Source organism: Tachypleus tridentatus, chromosome 12 (genome assembly GCF_004210375.1).
Source record: "Tachypleus tridentatus isolate NWPU-2018 chromosome 12, ASM421037v1, whole genome shotgun sequence".
Lineage (NCBI taxonomy): Eukaryota > Metazoa > Arthropoda > Merostomata > Xiphosura > Limulidae > Tachypleus > Tachypleus tridentatus.
Genome location: NC_134836.1, coordinates 134,994,003 through 135,018,011, shown reverse-complemented (window position 1 = coordinate 135,018,011; position 24,009 = coordinate 134,994,003). Strand labels below are relative to the sequence as shown.

Below are 24,009 nucleotides of genomic sequence, written 5' to 3'. Positions count from 1 at the left end.
CTTGGGTGCTCCTTGTAGATTTTTGGTTGCTGATCACAAAAATCACGTTCAAGTTTGCCCATCACGTACCGTTTATCGAAATCTTCAGTTTTCACCAGGACATTGCTAAAATGGAAAAACGATATCAATGTTTGCTGACTGCTGTTGGACACTGCAACGTGATGCACTGGACATTGAATACAAATGAAAATCAGGAGCAAAACACTTTTAATTATGTTAAACTTAATAGCGTATTAGAAACATAAAAGCAATTAAATATGTTATTGCTGGTAAACAGATAACTGTCTAAAACGTTTTGGGCAAAACCAAAACAATATTTGTGCATACACACCAGGTAACTGTCACAACCAGCAAAAACTTTTCAAAACAATTGTTGTGCTCTATACCTTCATGAAGGTATAGATGCAGCAGAAGGTTTTTGTTCTAAATAAAATCTAATTTATGATGGAGAATTTGAAAAGTATTTGTTATATCAACTATGGCTACTAAGTTGCATAGTAGTTTTTCTTTTTACTTGACAAGATTTGTGTTATGGTTTAAAAAATATAAGGAATAACCAGTACGTTTAGTATAATTTGTAAATAGGTTATAATGCATTGTATGCTCTTTTTAAAAGATTTTAACCAGAGTTCAGAGTGAAGTCATTTTAGTGAGTGTGTAACTGTTTTTTTTTGTGATTAACATCTGTTGAATGTTGTTTATTTATTCTACTGACTAGTAAATCTGAAAAAAAGAATACTTCAAGGAAACTTTGCTTCTGAAATACTAAAAACATTTTCCTATGGAGTTGCTTCAATATTGACAAAACCTTGCAACTTCAATTCTGAATTTCCTTGGCATAATGCACAGTATGTCAACTTACTCAGAACTTTCCACTCTCCCAGTTTCCACACAGTTTATTCTTCATGTGTCAGACGTCTTACATAATCACTACTTTCCTATCCATATTTCTTTCTTTATAGTTGTGTTGATATAATATATTCCTTCTAAGGGTGAAAATGTATTTCAGAGGTAAATGTGTGAAATCAATTCTAAGTGTGTAAAATTCAAATTGGGTAGACTTAACAACCACATGATATGGAGAAAGAAACTGGACAGTGGAACAAAGGTAGGAAGGTAACATCATGGACCCTAGAACAGCAGTAAGTAGGTAAAACATGGACCCTAGAACAGTGGAAGGAAGGTACCAGTATAGATCCTTGAACAGAAGTAGGTAGGTAACAACATGGACTCTAGAATAGTGGTAGGAAAGTAACAACATGGACATTAGAACACTGGTAGGAAAGTAACAACGTGGATCATAAAACAGTGGTAGGATGGTAACAACATGGACCCTAGATTAGTGGTAGGAAAGTAACAACATGAATCATAGAACAGTGGTAGGAAGGTAACAACATGGGTCATAAAACAGAGGTAGGATGGTAACAACATGGACTATAGAACAGTGGTAGGAAAGTAATGAAGTGTATTATACAACAGTGTTAGGAAAGTAACAACATGGATCATAGAACATAGGTAGGAAGGTAACAACATGGACTAGAACAGTGGTAGGAAAGTAATGAAGTGTATTATAGAACAGTGTTAGGAAAGTAACAACATGGACCACAGAACAGTGGTAGGAAAGTAACAACATGGATCATAGAACATAGGTAGGAAGGTAACAACATGGACCACAGAACAGTGGTAGGAAAATAATGAAGTGTATTATAGAACAGTGGTAGGAAGGTAACAACATGGACCACAGAACAGTGGTAGGAAAATAATGAAGTGTATTATAGAACAGTGGTAGGAAAGTAACAACATGGATCATAGAACAGTGGTAGGAAGGTAACAACATGGACCACAGAACATGGTAGGAAAGTAACAATGTGGATTTCATAATTGTACATTATAGAGTTATCAATGCTATTAAGATAATTTGTAAAGTTAACTACCAAACCAAAAATGTCATCAACATACCTTAACCAAATTTCAGGATTATTGAACTTGCACTTCCAAAATTGTGTATAAATAAATCACAAAATAACAAAGATAAGGAGAATCCACAGCTAAATCTTTATTGTGTTTATAAACTTTATTTTGGAAAAAAAAGAGTTTTCAACACATAATTCTACAAAGTTAATCAAATCTATTATTTATAAAACCAAGTTATTATTATTTTCTGTTTTTCTGAAAACAAGCAATAGTTTTTTTTTCACAGATACTTTAGTGAACATTGACACAACATCAGATGATGCCAAAATATCTTTTTTGATCTAAACTTGTATTCTCAATTCTTTCCACAAATTTGTACCAATTTTTATCCTGTATATTTGTCATTTGTATTTTATTGTGGTTATGAGACTGTAAACTGTTTCATTTTTAAAATTGTATATAAAATAATTGTTTGTTTTTAATGTGAGATTTTAATGTAGAACATTACAAGAAGTGCCATGGAATTTTAAAATTTAAAATTTCTTGTTCATGATTACAAAAAAAAATTGAGAGTCACAATTTTCATTGATTATGTTTATTTGCATTAAATTAAATTCTTACCTTGAGTTATTTTAAAATATTTTTATGTTGGTTGTTTTCTTGCTTAGAATTCACATCAAGCAGTCTACAATTGGCAGTACATACACTGTCTTCTGCTGTGGAACCACCTTTTGTCAACTTTATATCCCACTGAGAGTCTCCAACCAATCATTTACCCTTTAGTCCAGATCACAATTGGAACTATCAAGTACGTATTAAATAAGATTTTTAATGGATTTCCAGAAGTAGTTGGTAGTATCGAAGCTTACTTGGTGTTTGTGTATCTTAAGATGGCTGGTATGGGTATTAACACTTTTACTAAGAAAGGAGAGAACAATGTTTCAACACCCATACATTTTATTCCAAGTGGGTTTCTCATCATCACTAGTTACTTGGTGTTTCATGTTATTTATAGTTTAGAATGTTTAAAATGTTTCTTGTCATTGGTTATGGAATATGACAAAATTATTAACACCAACTTATTCTGGGTCATTATGTTTTGATGACCTATGCATTTTGTCACAGGAAATATTGTCAAATAGAAACTTGCTAAGTAAAGGTGAACAGTGAATCTTTCTCATGGAGTGTGGCCAGTTTATTATCACTACAGTTATCTGTGGTTCTGGGTCATGATGTTTTGGTGTCTCTTGCATTTTCTCATAGGAAAGATTGCTATATATGTCAATGTTGGTCATGGAATATGGTTAGTTTATTGTCATCCTAGTTTCTTATTGTTATGAGTCAATACATTTCAGTGTCTCTTTCACTTTGTTGTAGAAACGTTGCTGTACAGTAGAACGTGCTCTGTAGAGGTGGTTATGATCATTCCCATATTGTATATAAGCACCTCAATCAGGTAACATAACCACTTTTTCTGGGCAGTTTGGCACAGGTTTCTATACAGCAGCATTGTAATAATTGACATTGTGAGTTATGACTTTAGACGTTTACATTTCAACAACTATAGTTTCATTTATATTCATTAAGTTAAAAGAAAAAAAACTCCACTGGTCACGAATTCCCATGTTTATGTGTTTTTTTTTACTACATAGGTCAACCAGACCCTCACCTTTTCCAATTCTGTTATCTGGTGTTTGTCAGCAGCCAGGGTAGGAGTCATTCTGAGTTGACCATTGCAAGGAGTGTCTTTTCAGGAGGTTCTTAAGCAGCTCTTGTAAACAATCCAGAACCGGCTTGGGGGGGGTTAGACTCCCTTTTTTGGCTCCTTCCATTACTATTTTTGTTTTGACGGAGGATAATTTCCTTCAGCTACCTCCAGCTCCTCTTCTTCAGCTGGTCAATTGACTTTATGAGGTTTTATTATTTTCCTTGGATACATTTGAATTATATATTGTTGGCAGGAAGGACAGCAAGTGACTACTTGTTTTTTCCTCTTGATGTTGCTGTTCATACTAAGAGATGTGCTGCTCAGTTATGTGACAGGATAGCTATGCCTTGTCCCCCATATTTATTGGATCATCACACTTTGGCTTATCACTGCAAAGAGGAGGTATATTTAAATTCCCAATGACCTGACCTATTGGACCAGTGAGGTTTTAGATTTGGACCTGTAATCACTTTAAACAGATCATAGTTTTCTCACAACTATTTTGAGGTATTTATCTTTGATTCAACTTTTATTTGAAACCTGTCAATGTTCCCTTCAGCAATTTTAGGGCAAGATGGGTCTTTTCTAACATTTACCTCAATCAGATTGTTGTCTTCAGTTCTTTTGTTGGTTTTCTGGTATGTCTGTTGTTAAGAAGGGCATTATTGGAAGCTCCTCTTCTCCATTCCATGTTGTTTGCTGGAGATTCAGAGATATTGAAATCACAGATTGATGTTGCCTGTTTACATTTTTCGTTATCGTTATTGGTCTCTTGTCTTTTCCTATTTTAGTCTTGGTACAATTCTGTTCTATACAGATGCTTTCTGTATGGATCGTGTTTACACTGGCCTCTCCACCTTTTCAATGTGGAACTTTAGCTGTAGTATCAGCTGAGGTAAGTATGTTTTGGAAGTTAGCATTTTTCTAATGTATTTCCGATAATACCTCTGCTGACACTGTCTCGCACTAAGAGCCGGTTTATGTCTTTCAAAAAGTGATTACATTATCTGCTTATATCACAGTACATAGTTGGAAGGTCCATTGAAATTGGTGGAGAATTTTGCCAGAGGTATTTGAGTAGTGTGTAAAAAGACTGGAACATCTGAAACCATTGTTTAGATGGGTAAAGAGTGGAAACCCTGGAGATCAAGAAATAGCTATAATGTCAGTATTATTAGAAATACATTTTCAGCTTAGGAAAATGTTAACTTTTTTAGGGTTTAATGAAAAACCTGTGTACATCTGATGTTAAAGTTAATATTTTAGTGGAGTGTAATGAAAACCTGTGTTTACCTAATGTTAAAGTTAATATTTTTTTAGAGTTGTAAGTTTTTAGAGTTTTTGAGTTAGTTTTCTTTACTTATATTAAATAGTTTTAACAATAAATATTGAAAACTCACTTATTTGTTAGGTAATTTTCAGTGTTATTTACCTAACAAATGAATGAGTTTACATATTGTTAAAACTACTTGAGGGAAGTAAAGAATATTATTGTAATGAATCAATAACTAATCATAATACTAGAAACAGCATCATGTTTACAGAAAATAAGCAGTATTAAATAGATATACAGATGTAGTGATGCATTACAGCAACCTGGATGTTTCTGTTTCTAGACATTATGACAAAATACAAGTTCATAAATAGATATGCAGATGTAGTGATGCATTACAGCAACCTGGATGTTTCTGTTTCTAGACATTATAACAAAATACAAGTTCATAAATAGATATACAGAGTTATGTTACAGCAACCTGTGTTTCTGTTTCTAGACATGTGACAAAATACAAGTTCATAAATAGATATACAGATGTAGAGACACATTAAAGCAACCTGAATGTTTCTGTTTCTAGACATTATGACAAAATACAAGTTCATAAATAGATATACAGATGTAGAGACACGTTACAGCAACCTGGATGTTTCTGTTTCTAGACATTATGACAAAATACAAGTTCATAAATGGATAGTAGACACACGTTACAGCAACCTGAATGTTTCTGTTTCTAGACATTATGACAAAATACAAGTTCATAAATGGAGTAAGAGTTATGCAGTGCAGTAAGTAATGTTGTGTGAGTTCAGTAATTAGGCAAGTGTCTGCTGTTTCTAGTTATTAATGTGGGAGTTCAGTAGGAGTAAGGCAAGTGTCTGTTGTTTGTAGTAATTAATGTTGTGAGAATTCAGTAAGAGTAAGTCAAGTGTCTGCTGTTTGTATTAATTAATATTGCATTTCAGTGTACTGAGTTCACTATTTTACATTTGTAATTAACTGTTGTGTTTTGTAGTATTCCTTCTTCAGACTTATTCCTACTCCAAAGTTCTAATTAACTGTTGTGTTTTGTAATATTCCTTCTTCAGACTTATTCCTTCTCCAAAGTTCTAATTAACTGTTGTGTTTTGTAGTATTCCTTCTTCAGACTTATTCCTACTCCAAAGTTCTAATTAACTGTTGTGTTTTGTAATATTCCTTCTTCAGACTTATTCCTTCTCCAAAGTTCTAATTAACTGTTGTGTTTTGTAATATTCCTTCTTCAGACTTATTCCTTCTCCAAAGTTCTAATTAACTGTTGTGTTTTGTAATATTCCTTCTTCAGACTTATTCCTTCTCCAAAGTTCTAATTAACTGTTGTGTTTTGTAATATTCCTTCTTCAGACTTATTCCTTCTCCAAAGTTCTAATTAACTGTTGTGTTTTGTAATATTCCTTCTTCAGTCTTATTCCTTCTCCAAAGTTCTAATTAACTGTTGTGTTTTCTTCTTCAGACTTATTCCTTCTCCAAAGTTCTAATTAACTGTTGTGTTTTCTTCTTCAGACTTGTTCCTTCTCCAAAGTTCTAATTAACTGTTGTGTTTTCTTCTTCAGACTTATTCCTTCTCCAAAGTTCTAATTAACTGTTGTGTTTTGTAATATTCCTTCTTCAGACTTATTCCTTCTCCAAAGTTGTAATTAACTGTTGTGTTTTCTTCTTTAGACTTATTCCTACTCCAAAGTTTTTTCCACTGAGATTCCACTTAATTCGATCTCTTATGAAATTATCCAGCGACACCGACACTTTTATTCCAGTTCTCCCATTTATTTTGGAGGTAATGTATTTTTTATTGGAATATTTCTTTATGATATAAGATTATTATTTTTTAACTCTCACTAGAATTTCATTTCATTTCTGGAAGTAAATACCACGTCATGTTTTAACTATAAATTCTTACTTATTTATAAAGTAAGGAGAAGAAAAGACTTTGAGAAATGTATAATGTAAAAAGTCTGTTGTAGATGTCATGATAACCAGATGTTTAGTTATCTTATATCCCTGTTACTGGATGTTTAGTTATCTTATATCCCTGTTACTGGATGTTTATTTGTATTACATCCCTGTTACTAGATGTTTAGTTGTCTTTTATCCCTGTTACTGGATGTTTAGTTATCTTATATCCCTGTTACTGGATGTTTAGTTATCTTATATCCCTGTTACTGGATGTTTAGTTATCTTATATCCCTGTTACTGGATGTTTAGTTATCTTATATCCCTGTTACTGGATGTTTAGTTATCTTATATCCCTGTTACTGGATGTTTAGTTATCTTATATCCCTGTTACTAGATGTTTAGTTATCTTATATCCCTGTTACTGGATGTTTAGTTATCTTATATCCCTGTTACTGGATGTTTAGTTATCTTATATCCCTGTTACTGGATGTTTAGTTATCTTATATCCCTGTTACTGGATGTTTAGTTATCTTATATCCCTGTTACTGGATGTTTAGTTATCTTATATCCCTGTTACCAGATGTTTAGTTATCTTATATCCCTGTTACCAGATGTTTAGTTATCTTATATCCCTGTTACTGGATGTTTATTTGTCTTATATCCCTGTTACTAGATGTTATTTGTCTTATATCCCTGTTACTGGATGTTTATTTGTATTACATCCCTGTTATTGGATGTTTATTTATATTACATCCCTGTTACTGGATGTTTATTTGTATTGTATACCTGTTACTGGATGTTTATTTGTATTGTATACCTGTTACTGGATGTTTATTTGTATTATATACCTGTTACTGGATGTTTATTTGCATTATATCCCTGTTACTGAATGTTTATTTGTATTATATCCATGTTACTGGATGTTTATTTGTATTACATCCCTGTTACTGGATGTTTATTTGTATTACATCCCTGTTACTGGATGTTTATTTGTATTATATTCCTGTTACTGGATGTTTATTTGTATTATATCCCTGTTACTGGATGTTTATTTGTATTATATCCCTGTTACTGGATGTTTATTTGTATTACATCCCTTTTACTGGATGTTTATTTGTATTATATCCCTGTTACTGAATGTTTAGTTGCATTATATTTCTGGTCCTAGATGTTTATTTGTATTACATTCCTGTTACTAGATGTTTAGTTGTATTTATATCCCTGTTACTGGATGTTTAGTTGTGTTATATCCCTGTTACTAGATGTTTAGTTGTATTACATCCCTGTTACTAGATGTTTCTGTCGTCTTACATCCCTATTGAGTATGTGTTTAGTAATACAGTAAAACCTGTCTAAGCTTGAAACTGCATAGGGCAGAAACTCGTACAACCCGAAAATATCAAAATGTTGCAGCATTATCTTAAGATTTCTCTTATAAAAGGCCCTCTATATGACAGAACCTGTGTAACACGAACGGTAAACTATTTTTCACCTACCTCATCTATCAACAAGTAGGATGAGAACCTGGGTAAGGCAGCAAAAAGTTTGTGATTAAATATTAATTTCTTATTTAATTAATCATTTCTTTTAATATTAATAAATTGTTGTTTAATTAATAACTTGTTTAAATATTAATAAATTCCCTGACATTTTGTTGCAATAAGTATTGGTTAAATATATTCTGTTCTTTTTCTGCTGTCAATATTTTTGCAGTTAAATTAGATTCTTCATTTGTAGAAATATTTGACTTTCAAGTGCAAAAATCTACTCTTTAAATAATTCTCACAAGAAAATAAATTCCTATTTTCCCTAATTTCAAAAGCTAGGGAAAATTTACCATGAGCAATAGGTAAAAGTGAAAATCTGCACTGGTTCAAAACATTTAAGGAAGAATCTACTTTCTGTAGAATGAAAAGCAAATAATAAAGTGTGGATGACAAGTGCTATATTAGAGGAATTTTTGAACAAATTAAACACAAGAATGGAACAAGAAAACAGGAATATTTTACTTTTCCTAGACAATGCAACTTGTCACCCAAAGTTCAACTTTCAAATGTTCATTTAGTCTTTCTACCTCTATGTACAACATCAGTTCTACAGCCACTAGATAATGGAATTATACAGCGTATAAAACTGAAATACAGAAAATTGATGCTTCAACATATTATTGCAAACATGGACGACTATAAGAGAGCATCTGAAATGACCATGAAAATTGACCTGTTAGATGTAATTGCATTTTTAAGTCATTCAGTCAAATGCATAAAAGGTGAGTGTGTAATAAAGTGCTTTCAAAACTGGATTTATTCTTGATAATGGTGGAGATTGTGGAGAAGTTGTTTGTTATGACAATTTTAGTAAAATCCAAACTGATTGATGCAGATGATTCTGTGAACACGGAAAGTTTTGTGAACGTTGACAAGAATGTTTTAACAGAAACTGGTGAAATTGATTTAAAATCTATAATAGAATCGCAAGATGGTAACTGTGAGAGATTCAGAAGATGAACAAAATGGAAAAGATGGTGAGGAAATAGAAATTCCTACTTTATCAAAAGCGTTAAATTATATTTACGCTATCAAATTGTATGCAAAAATGAAGTGGAAAATGAACTTCATGAAAAGGCCGTAGAATTGGCATTCTCTCTAAACTGCATGAGAAAGCCCATTAGAAAACTAAACAGTTGAAATTGGACACTTTCTTCAAATGCATTTGATGAAGATTTTGTGTACTTTTGTATATTTTGAATGTCTATTTTTGTTCTTATTCTAATAAATATAATATAAACAGTATAACAATTTTATTGACAAACGCCTTACTTCTCTTGAGTCAAACAAGTATAACGTTCCACTCAAAAATTATATATAATTCAGGAAATGCATGTTTACTGTCTAAGCCAGAAATTTTACTTGGTCCCATGTGATTCTGCCTTAGACATGTTTTACTGTCTTTTAACCCTGAAGACTAGGTGTTTGGTTGTATTATATCACTGTAGACTAGGTGGTTGGTTGTTTTGTATCACTGTACACTAGGTGTTTAGTTGCATTGTATCACTGTAGACTAGGTGTTCAGTTGTATTGTATCGCTGTAGACTAGGTGTTCAGTTGTATTGTATCACTGTAGACTAGGTGTTAATTTGTATTGTATCACTGTAGACTAGGTGTTCAGTTGTGTTGTATCCCTGTAGACTAGGTGTTCAGTTGTATTGTATCCCTCTAGACTAAGTGTTTAGTTGCATCCCTGTAAACTAGGTGTTCAGTTGTATAGTATCCCTGTAAGATCATAAACATATGAAATTGTCACTTTCTTTTAGTAGAACCAATGTAGCATTACTGACAGTAAAGATAAATTTTAAATGACAAATGATGTAAGTAGAGATTCAATCCTTGAATTAGAAAAATTCTATGGGTAACAATACACATCTCGACTCTATTTAACACGTGTGCAATGGGGCCGGTGTAATATACATGTTTGTCTACACATTTGCACACATTAAATATTTGCACTATAATGCTTGATACAGCATGTGTATCTTCACAAAATTTGTAGACTTTTATTAAAGATACAAGTATTTTGTATACAAAAAATTAGATTTTTTTAATGAAGTATTTTTACTAAAGATTTATTTGTGAAAATAGAGTGTGCTTTGTTACTAGTGTGAGTATAAAGTGATTTCATGTTATGATTAAAAAACAACTATTTTTGGTTCAAAAAACCTCAAATGTTATTTGCTTAAACTCTAAAACCTCCTAAATACATTTGAAACATTTGTTTTCAGTAATACTTTATATTTTGTGTTATTTTCTATATTCTAACTATGTGGGTCTTTCACTTGAATAACCTCATAATCATCATAAAAAAATTAGGAAATAAATATAAAGTATGCTTTTTTCTTGCTAGAATGACTACATATAACATTAAAATTCAAATGTTTAGGCTCAGTAACTTAAGTCTCATAATGCCATATATTTATTATTTTTTATTATATTAACCTTCCAGTCATGCCTAGCTAACATTACATAACTTGTATTGACATGGTGCACATGCACTCATGTTACGTGTCCAGTAATATAAAAGTGAACTTCAGTCTTCCCTGTTTAATAACTTTTTTTTTAAAATATAGAACAATAAGAAGTAAAGCAAAGTGTTATTCTCACTGTGTCCAGTAGCAACAAAGGTTGCTAAGCCATTTAAAATTTTACATGTGGAGGATATTTAAAAACATTTTGGAGGGGGTTTATATATACAGTTGAATAACCAAAAAAATTATAAATATCTACCCTGATCCCATAGAATTCCAGTATAATTTATTAAGCATAGTAACTATGATTTATATATATTTAAAAAAATATGAAACTTCAAGCAAACTAAAGACAACACTGACGTCATTGAAATCTTGGATTGAAGGAACATTGTAGTGAGTATGTTTTCGTATAGCAAAGCCACATTGGGCTATCTATTAAGCCCACCAAGGGGAATTGAACCCCTGATTTTATTGTTGTAAATCTGCAGACTTACCACTGTACCAGCAGGAGACATGTTATAATGTTTTCAAAGATTAAAATGGTGGGGAAGATCACTCTTGGGCCATTCTAAGCTGTTGATTGGTTATTCACGTGTCATATATTGAAGTAAACGTATATATATAAGGGACTGTTTCAAAAAAATTGAAAGAGTTGAACATAGCCATGTGAATATGAAAAAATATTTACCCACATGATAAACTGCAGGATACTTAGAAACTCCAAATATTTATGATGTGATAACACTTCTTTTGTTTAAATAATTATGAATTATTCTATCAATTAGAGAATTATGGAAGTCATTTTTACATCAAAAATTTTTTGAATTATTTTTATAACATTTCACACACACTTCATATTTTATAAGAACAATGAAACAATATTTTATCCAAGTTTGGACTAAATCTTGCAGAATGAAATTATAAACCTGAAATTATTGCCTTGTTTCACATTTGAAGTGATTATTAATATTAATACTGAGTAAAGTGTCCAGGAAAAGTTGTTAATTTTCTAGTGTAAACTTTACATTTCTGTTTCTGTTCATAGAAATTGGGAAACTTGACCAGAATACTAGAAGATGGTAGAGGTGTAATCCATCCAACATGTGTATGATAGGCTTAAACTGTCAAGAACAATTTTCTAACCAATGTTTGTATGAAAACATTGAAAGAAAAGTTGTCAAAAGACTATCTTGATATTATTAGTAATGCAGACTATATCTATCCTTTCCTCTAGGTTTTTGACTTGGTTGATTTTAGTAAGAAACATACATCTTTAAGTATGAAGCCAATTGATTTCTACTGCACCCTGAAACTCTCAAAATCTCAGCTGCAGGAAAATGGATTTAAAGATGGAGTAGTTGATCAACTGTACGAACTCCTCATGGAATATCTACAGACCCAGGATCACTGTATAGGCTTTCCAGAACTGGTTCTTCCAGCTGTTGTTCAGGTTTTAATTTCTTATAAATATCCCAACACTTTGTGTAATATTCTGTTCTTGGTTATAAGTTCTTTCAAGATCATTTATTATTTTATCATAGTCCATATTTTATTATCATACGTGTTTTGTTATAAACAGCATATTATTTTATTATATGTTACATAATAAAGAACATATTATTTAATTGTGGTCCATATTACATGATAAAGAACACATTATTTTATTCTAGTCCATATTTCATAACAAAGAAAACATTATTTAATTGTAGTCCATATTACATAATAAAGAACATTTATTTTCTTATAGTCTGTCTTACATTATAAACATGTTATTCTTTTATTGTAATACATGTTACATAATAAAGAACATGTTATTTATTGTAGTACATGATACACAATAAAAAACGTTATTTCTTTAGTATATGTTACATTATAAAGAACATGTTTTTATTTAGTACATGTTACATTATAAAGAACATGTTTTTATCTAGTACATGTTACATTATAAAGAACATGTTTTCATCTAGTACATGTTACATGATAAACAACATATTACTTTAGTACATGTTACATAATAAAGAACGTGTTATTACTTCAGTGCATGTTACATGGTAAATAATGTTATTATTACAGTACATGTTACATAATAAAGGACATGTTATTATCTTAGTATGTGTTACAGAATAAAGAACATATTAATTTAGTACATGATAAAGAATATGTTATTACTTTAGCATGTTACATGATAAAGAACATGTTATTACTTTAGCATGTTACATGATAAAGAACATGTTAATACAATAGTACATGATAAAAAGTATATATTATTACTTCAGTACATGTTACATATTAAATAACATGTTATTACTTTAGTACATGTTACATAATAAAGAACATATTATTACTTTAGTACATGTTATATATTAAATAACGTTATTACTTTAGTACATGTTACATATTAAATAACATGTTATTACTTTATTACATGTTACATAATCAAGAACGTTATCACTTCAGTACATAATAAAGAACATCTTATTACTTCAGTACACGCTACATAGTAAGAAACGTTACTGCTTTAGTACATGATAAAGAACATGTTATTACTTTAGTACATGTTACATAATAAAGAACGTGTTATTACTTCAGTGCATGTTACATGGTAAATAATGCTATAATTACAGTACATGTTACATAATAAAGGACATGTTATTATCTTAGTATGTGTTACAGAATAAAGAACATATTAATTTAGTACATGATAAAGAATATGTTATTACTTTAGCATGTTACATGATAAAGAACATTTTATTACTTTAGTACATGTTGCATATTAAAAAACATGTTATTACTTTATTGTAGTCCATGTTTTAGTAAAAGAAATGAAAATCTTGACAATTCTATGTTACCTGGTGATTAGTGTACTTGGACAGTAAACTCTGTTAGTTATATGTTACCTAGAGATTATTGTGTTTGGACAGTAAACTCTGTTAGTTTTATGTTACCTAGTGATTAGTGTGATTGTACAGTAAACTGTTAGTTATATGTTACCTAGAGATTATTGTGTTTGGACAGTAAACTCTGTTAGTTGTATGTTACCTGGTGATTAGTGTATTTGGACAGTAAACTCTGTTAGTTGTGTTACCTAGTGATTAGTGTGATTGTACAGTCAACTCTGTTAGTTGTATATTACCTAGTGATTAGTGTGATTGTACAGTAAACTCTGTTAGTTTTATGTTACCTAGTGATTAGTGTGATTGTACAGTAAACTGTTAGTTATATGTTACCTAGAGATTATTGTGTTTGGACAGTAAACTCTGTTAGTTGTATGTTACCTGGTGATTAGTGTGTTTGGACAGTAAACTCTGTTAGTTGTGTTACCTAGTGATTAGTGTGATTGTACACTAAACTCTATTAGTTGTATATTACCTCATGTTAGTGTGATTGTACAGTCAACTCTGTTAGTTGTATATTACCTAGTGATTAGTGTGATTGTACAGTAAACTCTGTTAGTTGTATGTTACCTAGTGATTAGTGTGATTGTACAGTAAACTGTTAGTTGTGTTACCTAGTGATTAGTGTGATTGTACACTAAACTCTCTTAGTTGTATATTACCTCATGTTAGTGTGATTGTACAGTAAACTGTTAGTTGTATGTTACCCAGTGATTAGTGTGATTGTACAGTAAACTCTGTTAGTTGTATATTACCTAGTGATTAGTGTGATTGTACAGTAAACTGTTAGTTGTATGTTACCTAGTGATTAGTGTGATTGTACACTAAACTCTGTTAGTTGTATATTACCCAGTGATTAGTGTGATTGTACAGTAAACTGTTAGTTGTATGTTACCTAGTGATTAGTGTGATTGTACAGTAAACTCTGTTAATTGTATGTTACCTAGTGATTAGTGTGATTGTACAGTAAACTCTGTTTGTTGTATATTACCTAGTGATTAGTGTGATTGTACAGTAAACTGTTAGTTGTATGTTACCTAGTGATTAGTGTGATTGTACAGTAAACTGTTAGTTGTATGTTACCTAGTGATTAGTGTGATTGTACAGTAAACTCTGTTTGTTGTATGTTACCTAGTGATTAGTGTGATTGTACAGTAAACTGTTAGTTGTATGTTACCTAGTGATTAGTGTGATTGTACAGTAAACTCTGTTAGTTGTATGTTACCTAGTGATTAGTGTGATTGTACAGTAAACTGTTAGTTGTATGTTACCTAGTGATTAGTGTGATTGTACAGTAAACTGTTAGTTGTATGTTACCTAGTGATTAGTGTGATTGTACAGTAAACTGTTAGTTGTATGTTACCCAGTGATTAGTGTGATTGCACAGTAAACTATGTTAGTTGTATATTACCTAGTGATTTGTGTGATTGTACAGTAAATTTTATTAGTTGTATGTTACCTACTGATTAGTGTACTTGGACAGTAAACTATTGGATGTATATGACCTAATGGTTAGTATACTTGGTCAATAAGTTCTTGATGGTAGACACATGTCTGTGCTAACAGTGGTGCATGTTGTTTATGATTTGTAAAAAGTTAACTATGTTTTTGTGCTAATTTAAATTACTCAATTCTTTTAATAGTTGAAAGATTTTCTCAAAAAATGCAAAATTGGAAATTATTGTCGTCAGATGAAGCAGATCTTGAACAAAATGGAGGAAAATTCCAACTTCATCATAGAATTACGAAAAAATGTCAACTTTAGTATCACTGAATTAGAAAGTTTGGTATGTATGTTTTGGTTCAACTTTAGTATCACTGAATTAGAAAGTTTGGTATGTATGTTTTGGTTCAGTATTAGTATCACTGAATTAGAAAGTTTGGTATGTATGTTTTGGTTCAACTTTAGTATCACTGAATTAGAAAGTGTGGCATGTATGTTTTGGTTCAACTTTAGTATCACTGAATTAGAAAGTTTGGTATGTATGTTTTGGTTCAGTATTAGTATCACTGAATTAGAAAGTTTGGTATGTATGTTTTGGTTCAACTTTAGTATCATTGAATTAGAAAGTGTGGCATGTATGTTTTGGTTCAACTTTAGTATCACTGAATTAGAAAGTTTGGTATGTATGTTTTGGTTCAACTTTAGTATCACTGAATTAGAAAGTTTGGTATGTATGTTTTTGTTAGAAGTGAAACACATTCTATATTTGTTAATGGTTTTATCTTGCTTTCTTAATATCTATGTAGAGTATATATTTTCAGTTAGAATTAACTTTTCCACCTTAACAGATTTTGTCTCATCAAATGTCAATCATAATTGATAATTTCTTAATGCCAATACAACATATTTTGAATTTCACTTTCTTGAGATGGAAGAAGATTGTAATGGATGAAGATTGTAGTGAATGAATATTGTAATGGGGTGAGATTGTAGTGCATGAATATTGTAATGGATGACAATTGTAATGCATAAAAATTGTAGTGGATGAAGATTGCAATGGGTCAAGATTGTAGTGGATGAGTATTGTAATGGATGAGCATTACAATCTTCATCCACTACAATCCATTTTAATGAATGAACATTATAATGGATAAAAATTTCCATGGGTAAAGATTGCAGTGGTTGAATATTGTAATGGATGAATATTGCAATGGGTAAAGATTGCAGTGGATGAGTATTGTAATGGATGAGCATTACAATCTTCATCCACTACAATCCATTTTAATGAATGAATATTATAATGGATAAAGATTGCAGTGGTTGAATATTGTAATGGATGAAGATTGCAATAGATAAAGATTACAATGGGTCAAGATTGTAGTGTATGAAGATTACAATGGGTCGAGATTGTAATGTATGAATATTACAGTGGATAAAGATTGTAGTGGAAGAAGACTGTAATGGATAAAGATTGTAGTGCATGAATATTGTAATGGATAGAAATTGTAGTGCATGAATATTGTAATGGGTCAAGGTTGTCGTGTATGAAGATTGTAGTGCATGAATATTGTAATGGGTCAAGGTTGTCGTGTATGAAGATTGTAGTGCATGAATATTACAATGGGTTGAGATTGTAATTCATGTACAAGTTGGTGTTTTAATCACCTACAATACTTTTTGTGAAGTGATGTTTTCATATCTCCATTAACACAGTAGTTAACTGACAATAATTGCACCTTACTTTACAAAGAAGCTAGTACCTTCAACATGAAAGTTGTGTAAATTGACACAAACAAAGTAGTTTCTTTAACATGTTACTTTAAAAATTAGGAGTATTTAATAGTTTTGGAACTGTGTAGAAGTTATCTTGATGTACTCTATAGTACTATACATGTATCTCACTGACATTAGTTTTATTGTCATAGAACAAGAATCAGTTTAGTTTTTCCATGGTATCGTCACATAATCTCCTTCATTTTTAAGTGACATTTTTGAAGCAAGCTATGTAACAATTAAAACATTTTAATCAATGTACATTAGTGGTTCTTGAGATTAACATGTGAAACTAAAACAAGTTAAGTATGTGGTCCTTGAGATTAACATGTGAAACTAAAACAAGTTAAGTATGTGGACCTTGAGATTAACATGTGAAACCGAAACAAGTTAAGTATGTGGTCCTTGAGATTAACATGTGAAACCGAAACAAGTTAAGTATGTGGTCCTTGAGATTAACATGTGAAACTTAAACAAGTTAAGTATGTGGTCCTTGAGATTAACATGTTGAACTAAAACAAGTTAAGTATGTGGACCTTGAGATTAACATGTAAAACTGAAACAAGTTAAGTATGTGGTCCTTGAGATTAACATGCAAAACTAAAACAAGTTAAGTATGTGGTCCTTGAGATTAACATGCAAAACTAAAACAAGTTAAGTATGTGGTTCTTGAGATTAACATGTAAAACTTAAACAAGTTAAGTATGTGGTCCTTGAGATTAACATGTAAAACTGAAACAAGTACATATAATATTTTTGATAAACATCATTAACCAAGTATGTTTGTGGTTGAACATAAAGTTTTGTATAAAACTTAAAAATTAAGCACATTTTTTCTTAGCTTCAAATTGAAATAAACTTTTTCCAGAAACAATGGGAGCAGAAAGTTAAAGAACAGGGAACTCCGTTATCAAAATACTACACTACATGGAGAAAACTTCGAGACAATGAATTACTGCATGGAATAACAAAAAAAGAACAGGCTAGTATCAGTATTTTAACAAGTGTGTAAAAAAATGTTTTTCAATGCACTAACTATGGTTTAATACAGCCTTCTAAATATGTTTCATATATTTTATTAATTTTGCAAAACAAAAGTGAAATAAGAACTATGAATGTGTTAATTTTAATAAAGTTTTAATAACTGTTAAAAATACGTTTTTGAGTAGATAAGACATTTTAATTTAAAATATCAAATCTTTTTTGTGATTTAACTTTTACATATTTACATCTGCAGTGTTACTGTACCATTTAACTTTTACGTGTTTACATCTCCAGTGGTACTGTACCATTTAACTTTTAGTTGTTTACATCTGCAGTGTTACTGTACCATATTACATGTCTACATCTGCAATACAGTACCACCAAAATTGTGTCTTGAATCATAGTGAACTATGCTCTTAAGGCCAGATAAAATGTGTGATGGCATAACTGGATTAATATGTGTATGTATATTGAAGTTCTTGTGACGCACTACATTTTTTGCTCAAATGTCACATATATATAGAACACATGTCTTTGAATATTTTGATGGATTTAAGATGCCAATCATTCGAAACTAGGGGGTAGGATTAACACAAGGTGTACATAACTATGTTTCAAGATGTGATTTAACATGAGGTGTTGATCATCAGAAGCCAGGAGGTGGGTTAACATGAGGTGTCGGTCATCAGAAGCCAGGAGGTGGGGTTAACACAAGGTGTACATAACTGTGTCAGGATGTGATTTAACATGAGGTGTCGGTCATCAAAAGCCAGGAGGTGGGTTAACATTAGGTGTCGGTCATCAGAAGCCAGGAGGTGGGGTTAACACAAGGTGTACATAACTGTGTCAAGATGTGATTTAACATGAGGTGTTGATCATCAGAAGCCAGGAGGTGGGTTAACATGAGGTGTCAGTCATCAGAAGCCAGGAGGTGGGGTTAACACAAGGTGTACATAACTATGTATATTTCTTCTAGCTGGATGATTATTACTTACCAACTGTGAAAAGGAAAGAAATTGAAGAGAAGAAAAAGCGAGACAACAAGACATTTACAGAGTTACTGGAAGGAATCTATGATGGTGATTCTGAGGATGACAGTGTGAGATTTTTGCCAAAAGAGGAACGACCAGCAATGTCTGGATTTAAAGTAGGAAATGGTAAAATTACTGATGAAAATAATGGATTGGGTGATCAGAAAAATATGAAATTAAGGTAAGAAATGTGAAGTCCATGTAGAAAAGCTTTTAATTACAGCCTTGAAAAATTGTTAAGTGTGAACTTTCTCTTTTACAGCACATAACCAATAATCAAATGAAATTAAATTTTTTTACACTGTATCTTTAGAGATATTTACAAGACCATTACCACTGTTATTGAGTCTCTATCTTTGTTTCATAAAATAAGAGTTCAGTAAAAGTTTGAATGCAAGTCAATAAATGTGGTACCTTTGTTCTGTGACCCTTTACTATATGATTAATGTTTTATCTTATTGATTGATGTTACATTTGTCCTTTGACCCTTTACTACATGATTGATGATTCATCTTATTGATTGGTGTTACCTTTGTCCTGTGACCCTTTACTTCATGATTAACGTTTTATCTTATTGATTGGTGTTACCTTTGTCCTGTGACCCTTTACTACATAGTTAATGTTTTATCTTATTGATTGGTGATACCTTTGTTCTGTGACCCTTTACTACCTGATTAATGTTTTATCTTATTGATTGGTGATACCTTTGTCCTGTGACCTTTTACTACGTGATTAATGTTTTATCTTTTTGATTGGTGATACCTTTGTCCTGTTACCCTTTACTACGTGATTAATGTTTTATCTTATTGATTGGTGTTACCTTTGTCCTGTGACCCTTTACTACAGAGTTAATGTTTTATCTTATTGATTGGTGGTACCTTTGTCCTGTGACCCTGTACTTCATGATTTATGTTTTATCTTATTGATTGGTGATACCTTTGTCCTGTGACCCTTTACTACATGATTAATATTTTATCTTATTGATTGGTGATACCTTTGTCCTGTGACCCTTTACTTACATGATTAATGTTTTATCTTATTGATTGGTGATACCTTCGTTCTGTGACCCTTTACTACATAGTTAATGTTTTATCTTATTGATTGGTGATACCTTTGTCCTGTGACCCTTTACTACATAGTTAATGTTTTATCTTATTGATTGGTGATACCTTTGTCCTGTGACCTTTTACTACGTGATTAATGTTTTATCTTATTGATTGGTGATACCTTTGTCCGGTGACCCTTTACTACGTGATTAATGTTTTATCTTATTGATTGGTGGTACCTTTGTCCTGTGACCCTTTACTACATAGTTAATGTTTTATCTTATTGATTGGTGATACCTTTGTTCTGTGACCCTTTACTACATGATTAATGTTTTATCTTATTGATTGGTGATACCTTTGTCCTGTGACCTTTTACTACGTGATTAATGTTTTATCTTTTTGATTGGTGATACCTTTGACCTTTTACTACGTGATTAATGTTTTATCTTATTGATTGGTGATACCTTTGTCCTGTGACCCTTTACTACGTGATTAATGTTTTATCTTATTGATTGGTGGTACCTTTGTCCTGTGACCCTTTACTACATAGTTAATGTTTTATCTTATTGATTGGTGATACCTTTGTTCTGTGACCCTTTACTACATGATTAATGTTTTATCTTATTGATTGGTGATACCTTTGTCCTGTGACCTTTTACTACGTGATTAATGTTTTATCTTTTTGATTGGTGATACCTTTGTCCTGTTACCCTTTACTACGTGATTAATGTTTTATCTTATTGATTGGTGTTACCTTTGTCCTGTGACCCTTTACTACAGAGTTAATGTTTTATCTTATTGATTGGTGGTACCTTTGTCCTGTGACCCTGTACTTCATGATTTATGTTTTATCTTATTGATTGGTGATACCTTTGTCCTGTGACCCTTTACTTACATGATTAATGTTTTATCTTATCGATTGGTGATACCTTTGTCCTGTGACCCTTTACTTCATGATGAATGTTTTATCTTATTGATTGGTGGTACCTTTATCCTGTGACCCTTTACTACATAGTTAATGTTTTATCTTATTGATTGGTGATACCTTTGCCCTGTGACCTTTTACAACGTGATTAATGTTTTATCTTATTGATTGGTGATACCTTTGTCCTGTGACCCTTTACTACATGATTAATGTTTTATCTTATTGATTGATGATACCTTTGTCCTGTGACCTTTTACTACGTGATTAATGTTTTATCTTATTGATTGGTGATACCTTTGTTCTGTGACCCTTTACTACATGATTAATGTTTTATCTTATTGATTGGTGATACCTTTGTCCTGTGACCCTTTACTATGTGATTAATGTTTTATCTTATTGATTGATGATACCTTTGTCCTGTGACCCTTTACTACGTGATTAATGTTTTATCTTATTGATTGGTGTAACCTTTGTCCTGTGACCCTTTACTACATGATTAATATTTTATCTTATTGATTGGTGATACCTTTGTCCTGTGACCCTTTACTTACATGATTAATGTTTTATCTTATTGATTGATGATACATTTGTCCTGTGACCCTTTACTACGTGATTAATGTTTTATCTTATTGATTGGTGTTACCTTTGTCCTGTGACCCTTTACTACATAGTTAATGTTTTATCTTAATTATTGGTGATAGCTTTGTCCTGTTACCCTTTACTACGTGATTAATGTTTTATCTTATTGATTGGTGTTACATTTGTCCTGTGACCCTTTACTACATAGTTAATGATTTATCTTATTGATTGGTGATACCTTTGTTCTGTGACCCTTTACTACATGATTAATGATTTATCTTATTGATTGGTGATACCTTTGTTCTGTGACCCTTTACTACATGATTAATGTTTTATCTTATTCATTGGTGATACCTTACCCTTTACTACATATTGATCTTATTGATTGGTGATACCTTTGTCCTGTGACCCTTTACTACATGAGTTAATGTTTTATCTTATTGATTGGTGATACCTTTGTATCCCCAATTTGTCCTGTGACCCTTCACTACATGAATAATGTTTTATCTTACTGATTGGTGTTACCTTTGTCCTGTGATCCTTTACTACAGAGTTAATGTTTTATCTTATTGATTGAATTGTGAGGTTTTTAACCAGTACTTTGTTACTGTTTGGTATACAGATCCCCCTTTTTTCCTAAGTGTATAGAGTATACCAGTGAAAGTTTTACACAGTTGTTCTGATTAAATGATTATTACAAAAATAGGTGAAGCTAATAAATACTTGGAATAAACTTTTTTTTAGTGGAGACTTTGCATTTTTTATTGTTTCAAAATTTTTCAAACATTGTGTTAAGAAGAACAAGTACAGTGTTTAAGATAGAAGTTGTCATTTTGGTCAATACTTACTGAATACAAACTACAGAGCTTTTTTCAGTCCAGTAGAAAATTTTAAAATAAGTAACAGAAGCCAAAACTATTTAAGGAAAATTATTTCAGTATCTTGTAATAAGACACCATGTATTCAGAAGAGCATGAACATACATTACTCAAAACCTGAGAAGAACATTTGATAAACTGATATTTAATGATGCACTAAGTCTTAAAGTAAATAAGTTTGATTCTTTATAATAAGTCAAAAGTTGTGTCCATTTTAAATTCAGAAATTTCTGAATAATGATACCTGTGTTTACAAAACAAGAATGACAGTTAAATTACTACAATATCTTTACTACAAGCTAAACGTTTTTCCTAAGTACTAAAAAGTATTTAATTTTTAATACATTGGTGGATTTACATGTTGAAGTCATATGAAAGTTTATAATTAAAGATAGTTTAGTTCTTCATATTAAGGGTTTGATACAATTAGGTGCTTTTAAATAACAGTATAATGAAACTTAACTGTTCTAATATTGTTACTCTATAATTAAATTAAGTGTTTTAATTTTTTAACCTAAATAATAAAACAGTATGGTTGAAACTTGAAATAGACTTTTCCTGCAGTGTTTATTATTGTGTCATCTACAAATGTGTTTAGTAATTTTTTTTAAATTTTATTCAGTACATAAACGTCAGTTTGAATATTTTAGTAAAATGTCAGAGTGAGTGAAAGTTCCAGCTAAATTATATAATATGTATGTATTGATTGGATTAGCTACTATTTGCAAATGTTATTCTTTTATCTTGGTAACAAACATTGTAAAGTGAAGTAGGAATTGCCAGAATATGGTTTAAGTATCTTGAAGGAACAAGCTTATTTATTAAATATTTAAGATTGGTTTATTTTCAGAATATTATACAAAACTTGGTTTTTATTAATAGCTAAAGGATGAAATAGTTTCTGAAGTTCTTGTAATATAAAGAAATATTAAGCAAATATGGATGCGGTTACTAGTTATGTTTCCAATTTACAGTGAATCTTCAAATCAGCATAAGATATCTAATGATGAAAGAAAACCTGTGATAAAACCGTCTATAAAAGATCAAAAGTTTGATGAAGATACTGTGGAAGAGTTGTTATTAAGTTCATCATCAGATGGTGAAAATGGTCATAACTCACCCAGCGATGAATCAACTGATGGTGATGATGAATAAATATAGCTTCTATTTTTATGATGTATGTTGTTACCATTGGAGATGATTAAAATATTTGATCCTTTTAACTTTTGTGTTTTAGGTTAATTTAAACCTATTGTGAACAATTATTTGATATAATTTATTCTAGAAAAATTGTAAAATCAGCTTCTAGTCTTCATATTGAGCAGTTTAGATGGTAGTGATTACATTTTGTTAACAATAAAACATATTAAAAGTTAAAACCACATCTACTGTGAACAACAAAGCACATTAAAAGTTAAAACCACATGTACTATGAACAACAAAGCACATTCTAAGTTAAAACCACATCTTCTGTGAACAACAAAGCACATTAAAAGTGAAAACTAAATGTACTGTGAACAACAAAACACATTCTAAGTTAAAACCACATGTACTGTGAACAACAAAACACATTAAAAGTTAAAACCATGTGTACTGTGAACAAC

General features: G+C 31.0%; 1 protein-coding gene across 2 annotated transcripts in view; it reads left to right on the top strand.

The window, feature by feature from the left end:
* Positions 1-23,628, top strand: part of Noc2 (Nucleolar complex protein 2) — a 46,600-nt gene extending 22,972 nt beyond the window's left edge. For both annotated transcript variants that reach the window (XM_076472382.1, XM_076472383.1), the window contains exons 10-16: positions 2,583-2,722; positions 6,597-6,708; positions 12,086-12,301; positions 15,389-15,532; positions 17,831-17,944; positions 18,923-19,158; positions 23,380-23,628. In XM_076472382.1, the coding sequence (XP_076328497.1) occupies positions 2,583-2,722; positions 6,597-6,708; positions 12,086-12,301; positions 15,389-15,532; positions 17,831-17,944; positions 18,923-19,158; positions 23,380-23,560 (1,143 nt within the window). In that variant the 3' untranslated portion in view covers positions 23,561-23,628. The remainder of the gene's footprint in view (positions 1-2,582; positions 2,723-6,596; positions 6,709-12,085; positions 12,302-15,388; positions 15,533-17,830; positions 17,945-18,922; positions 19,159-23,379) is intronic.
* Positions 23,629-24,009: the final 381 nt, after the last annotated feature.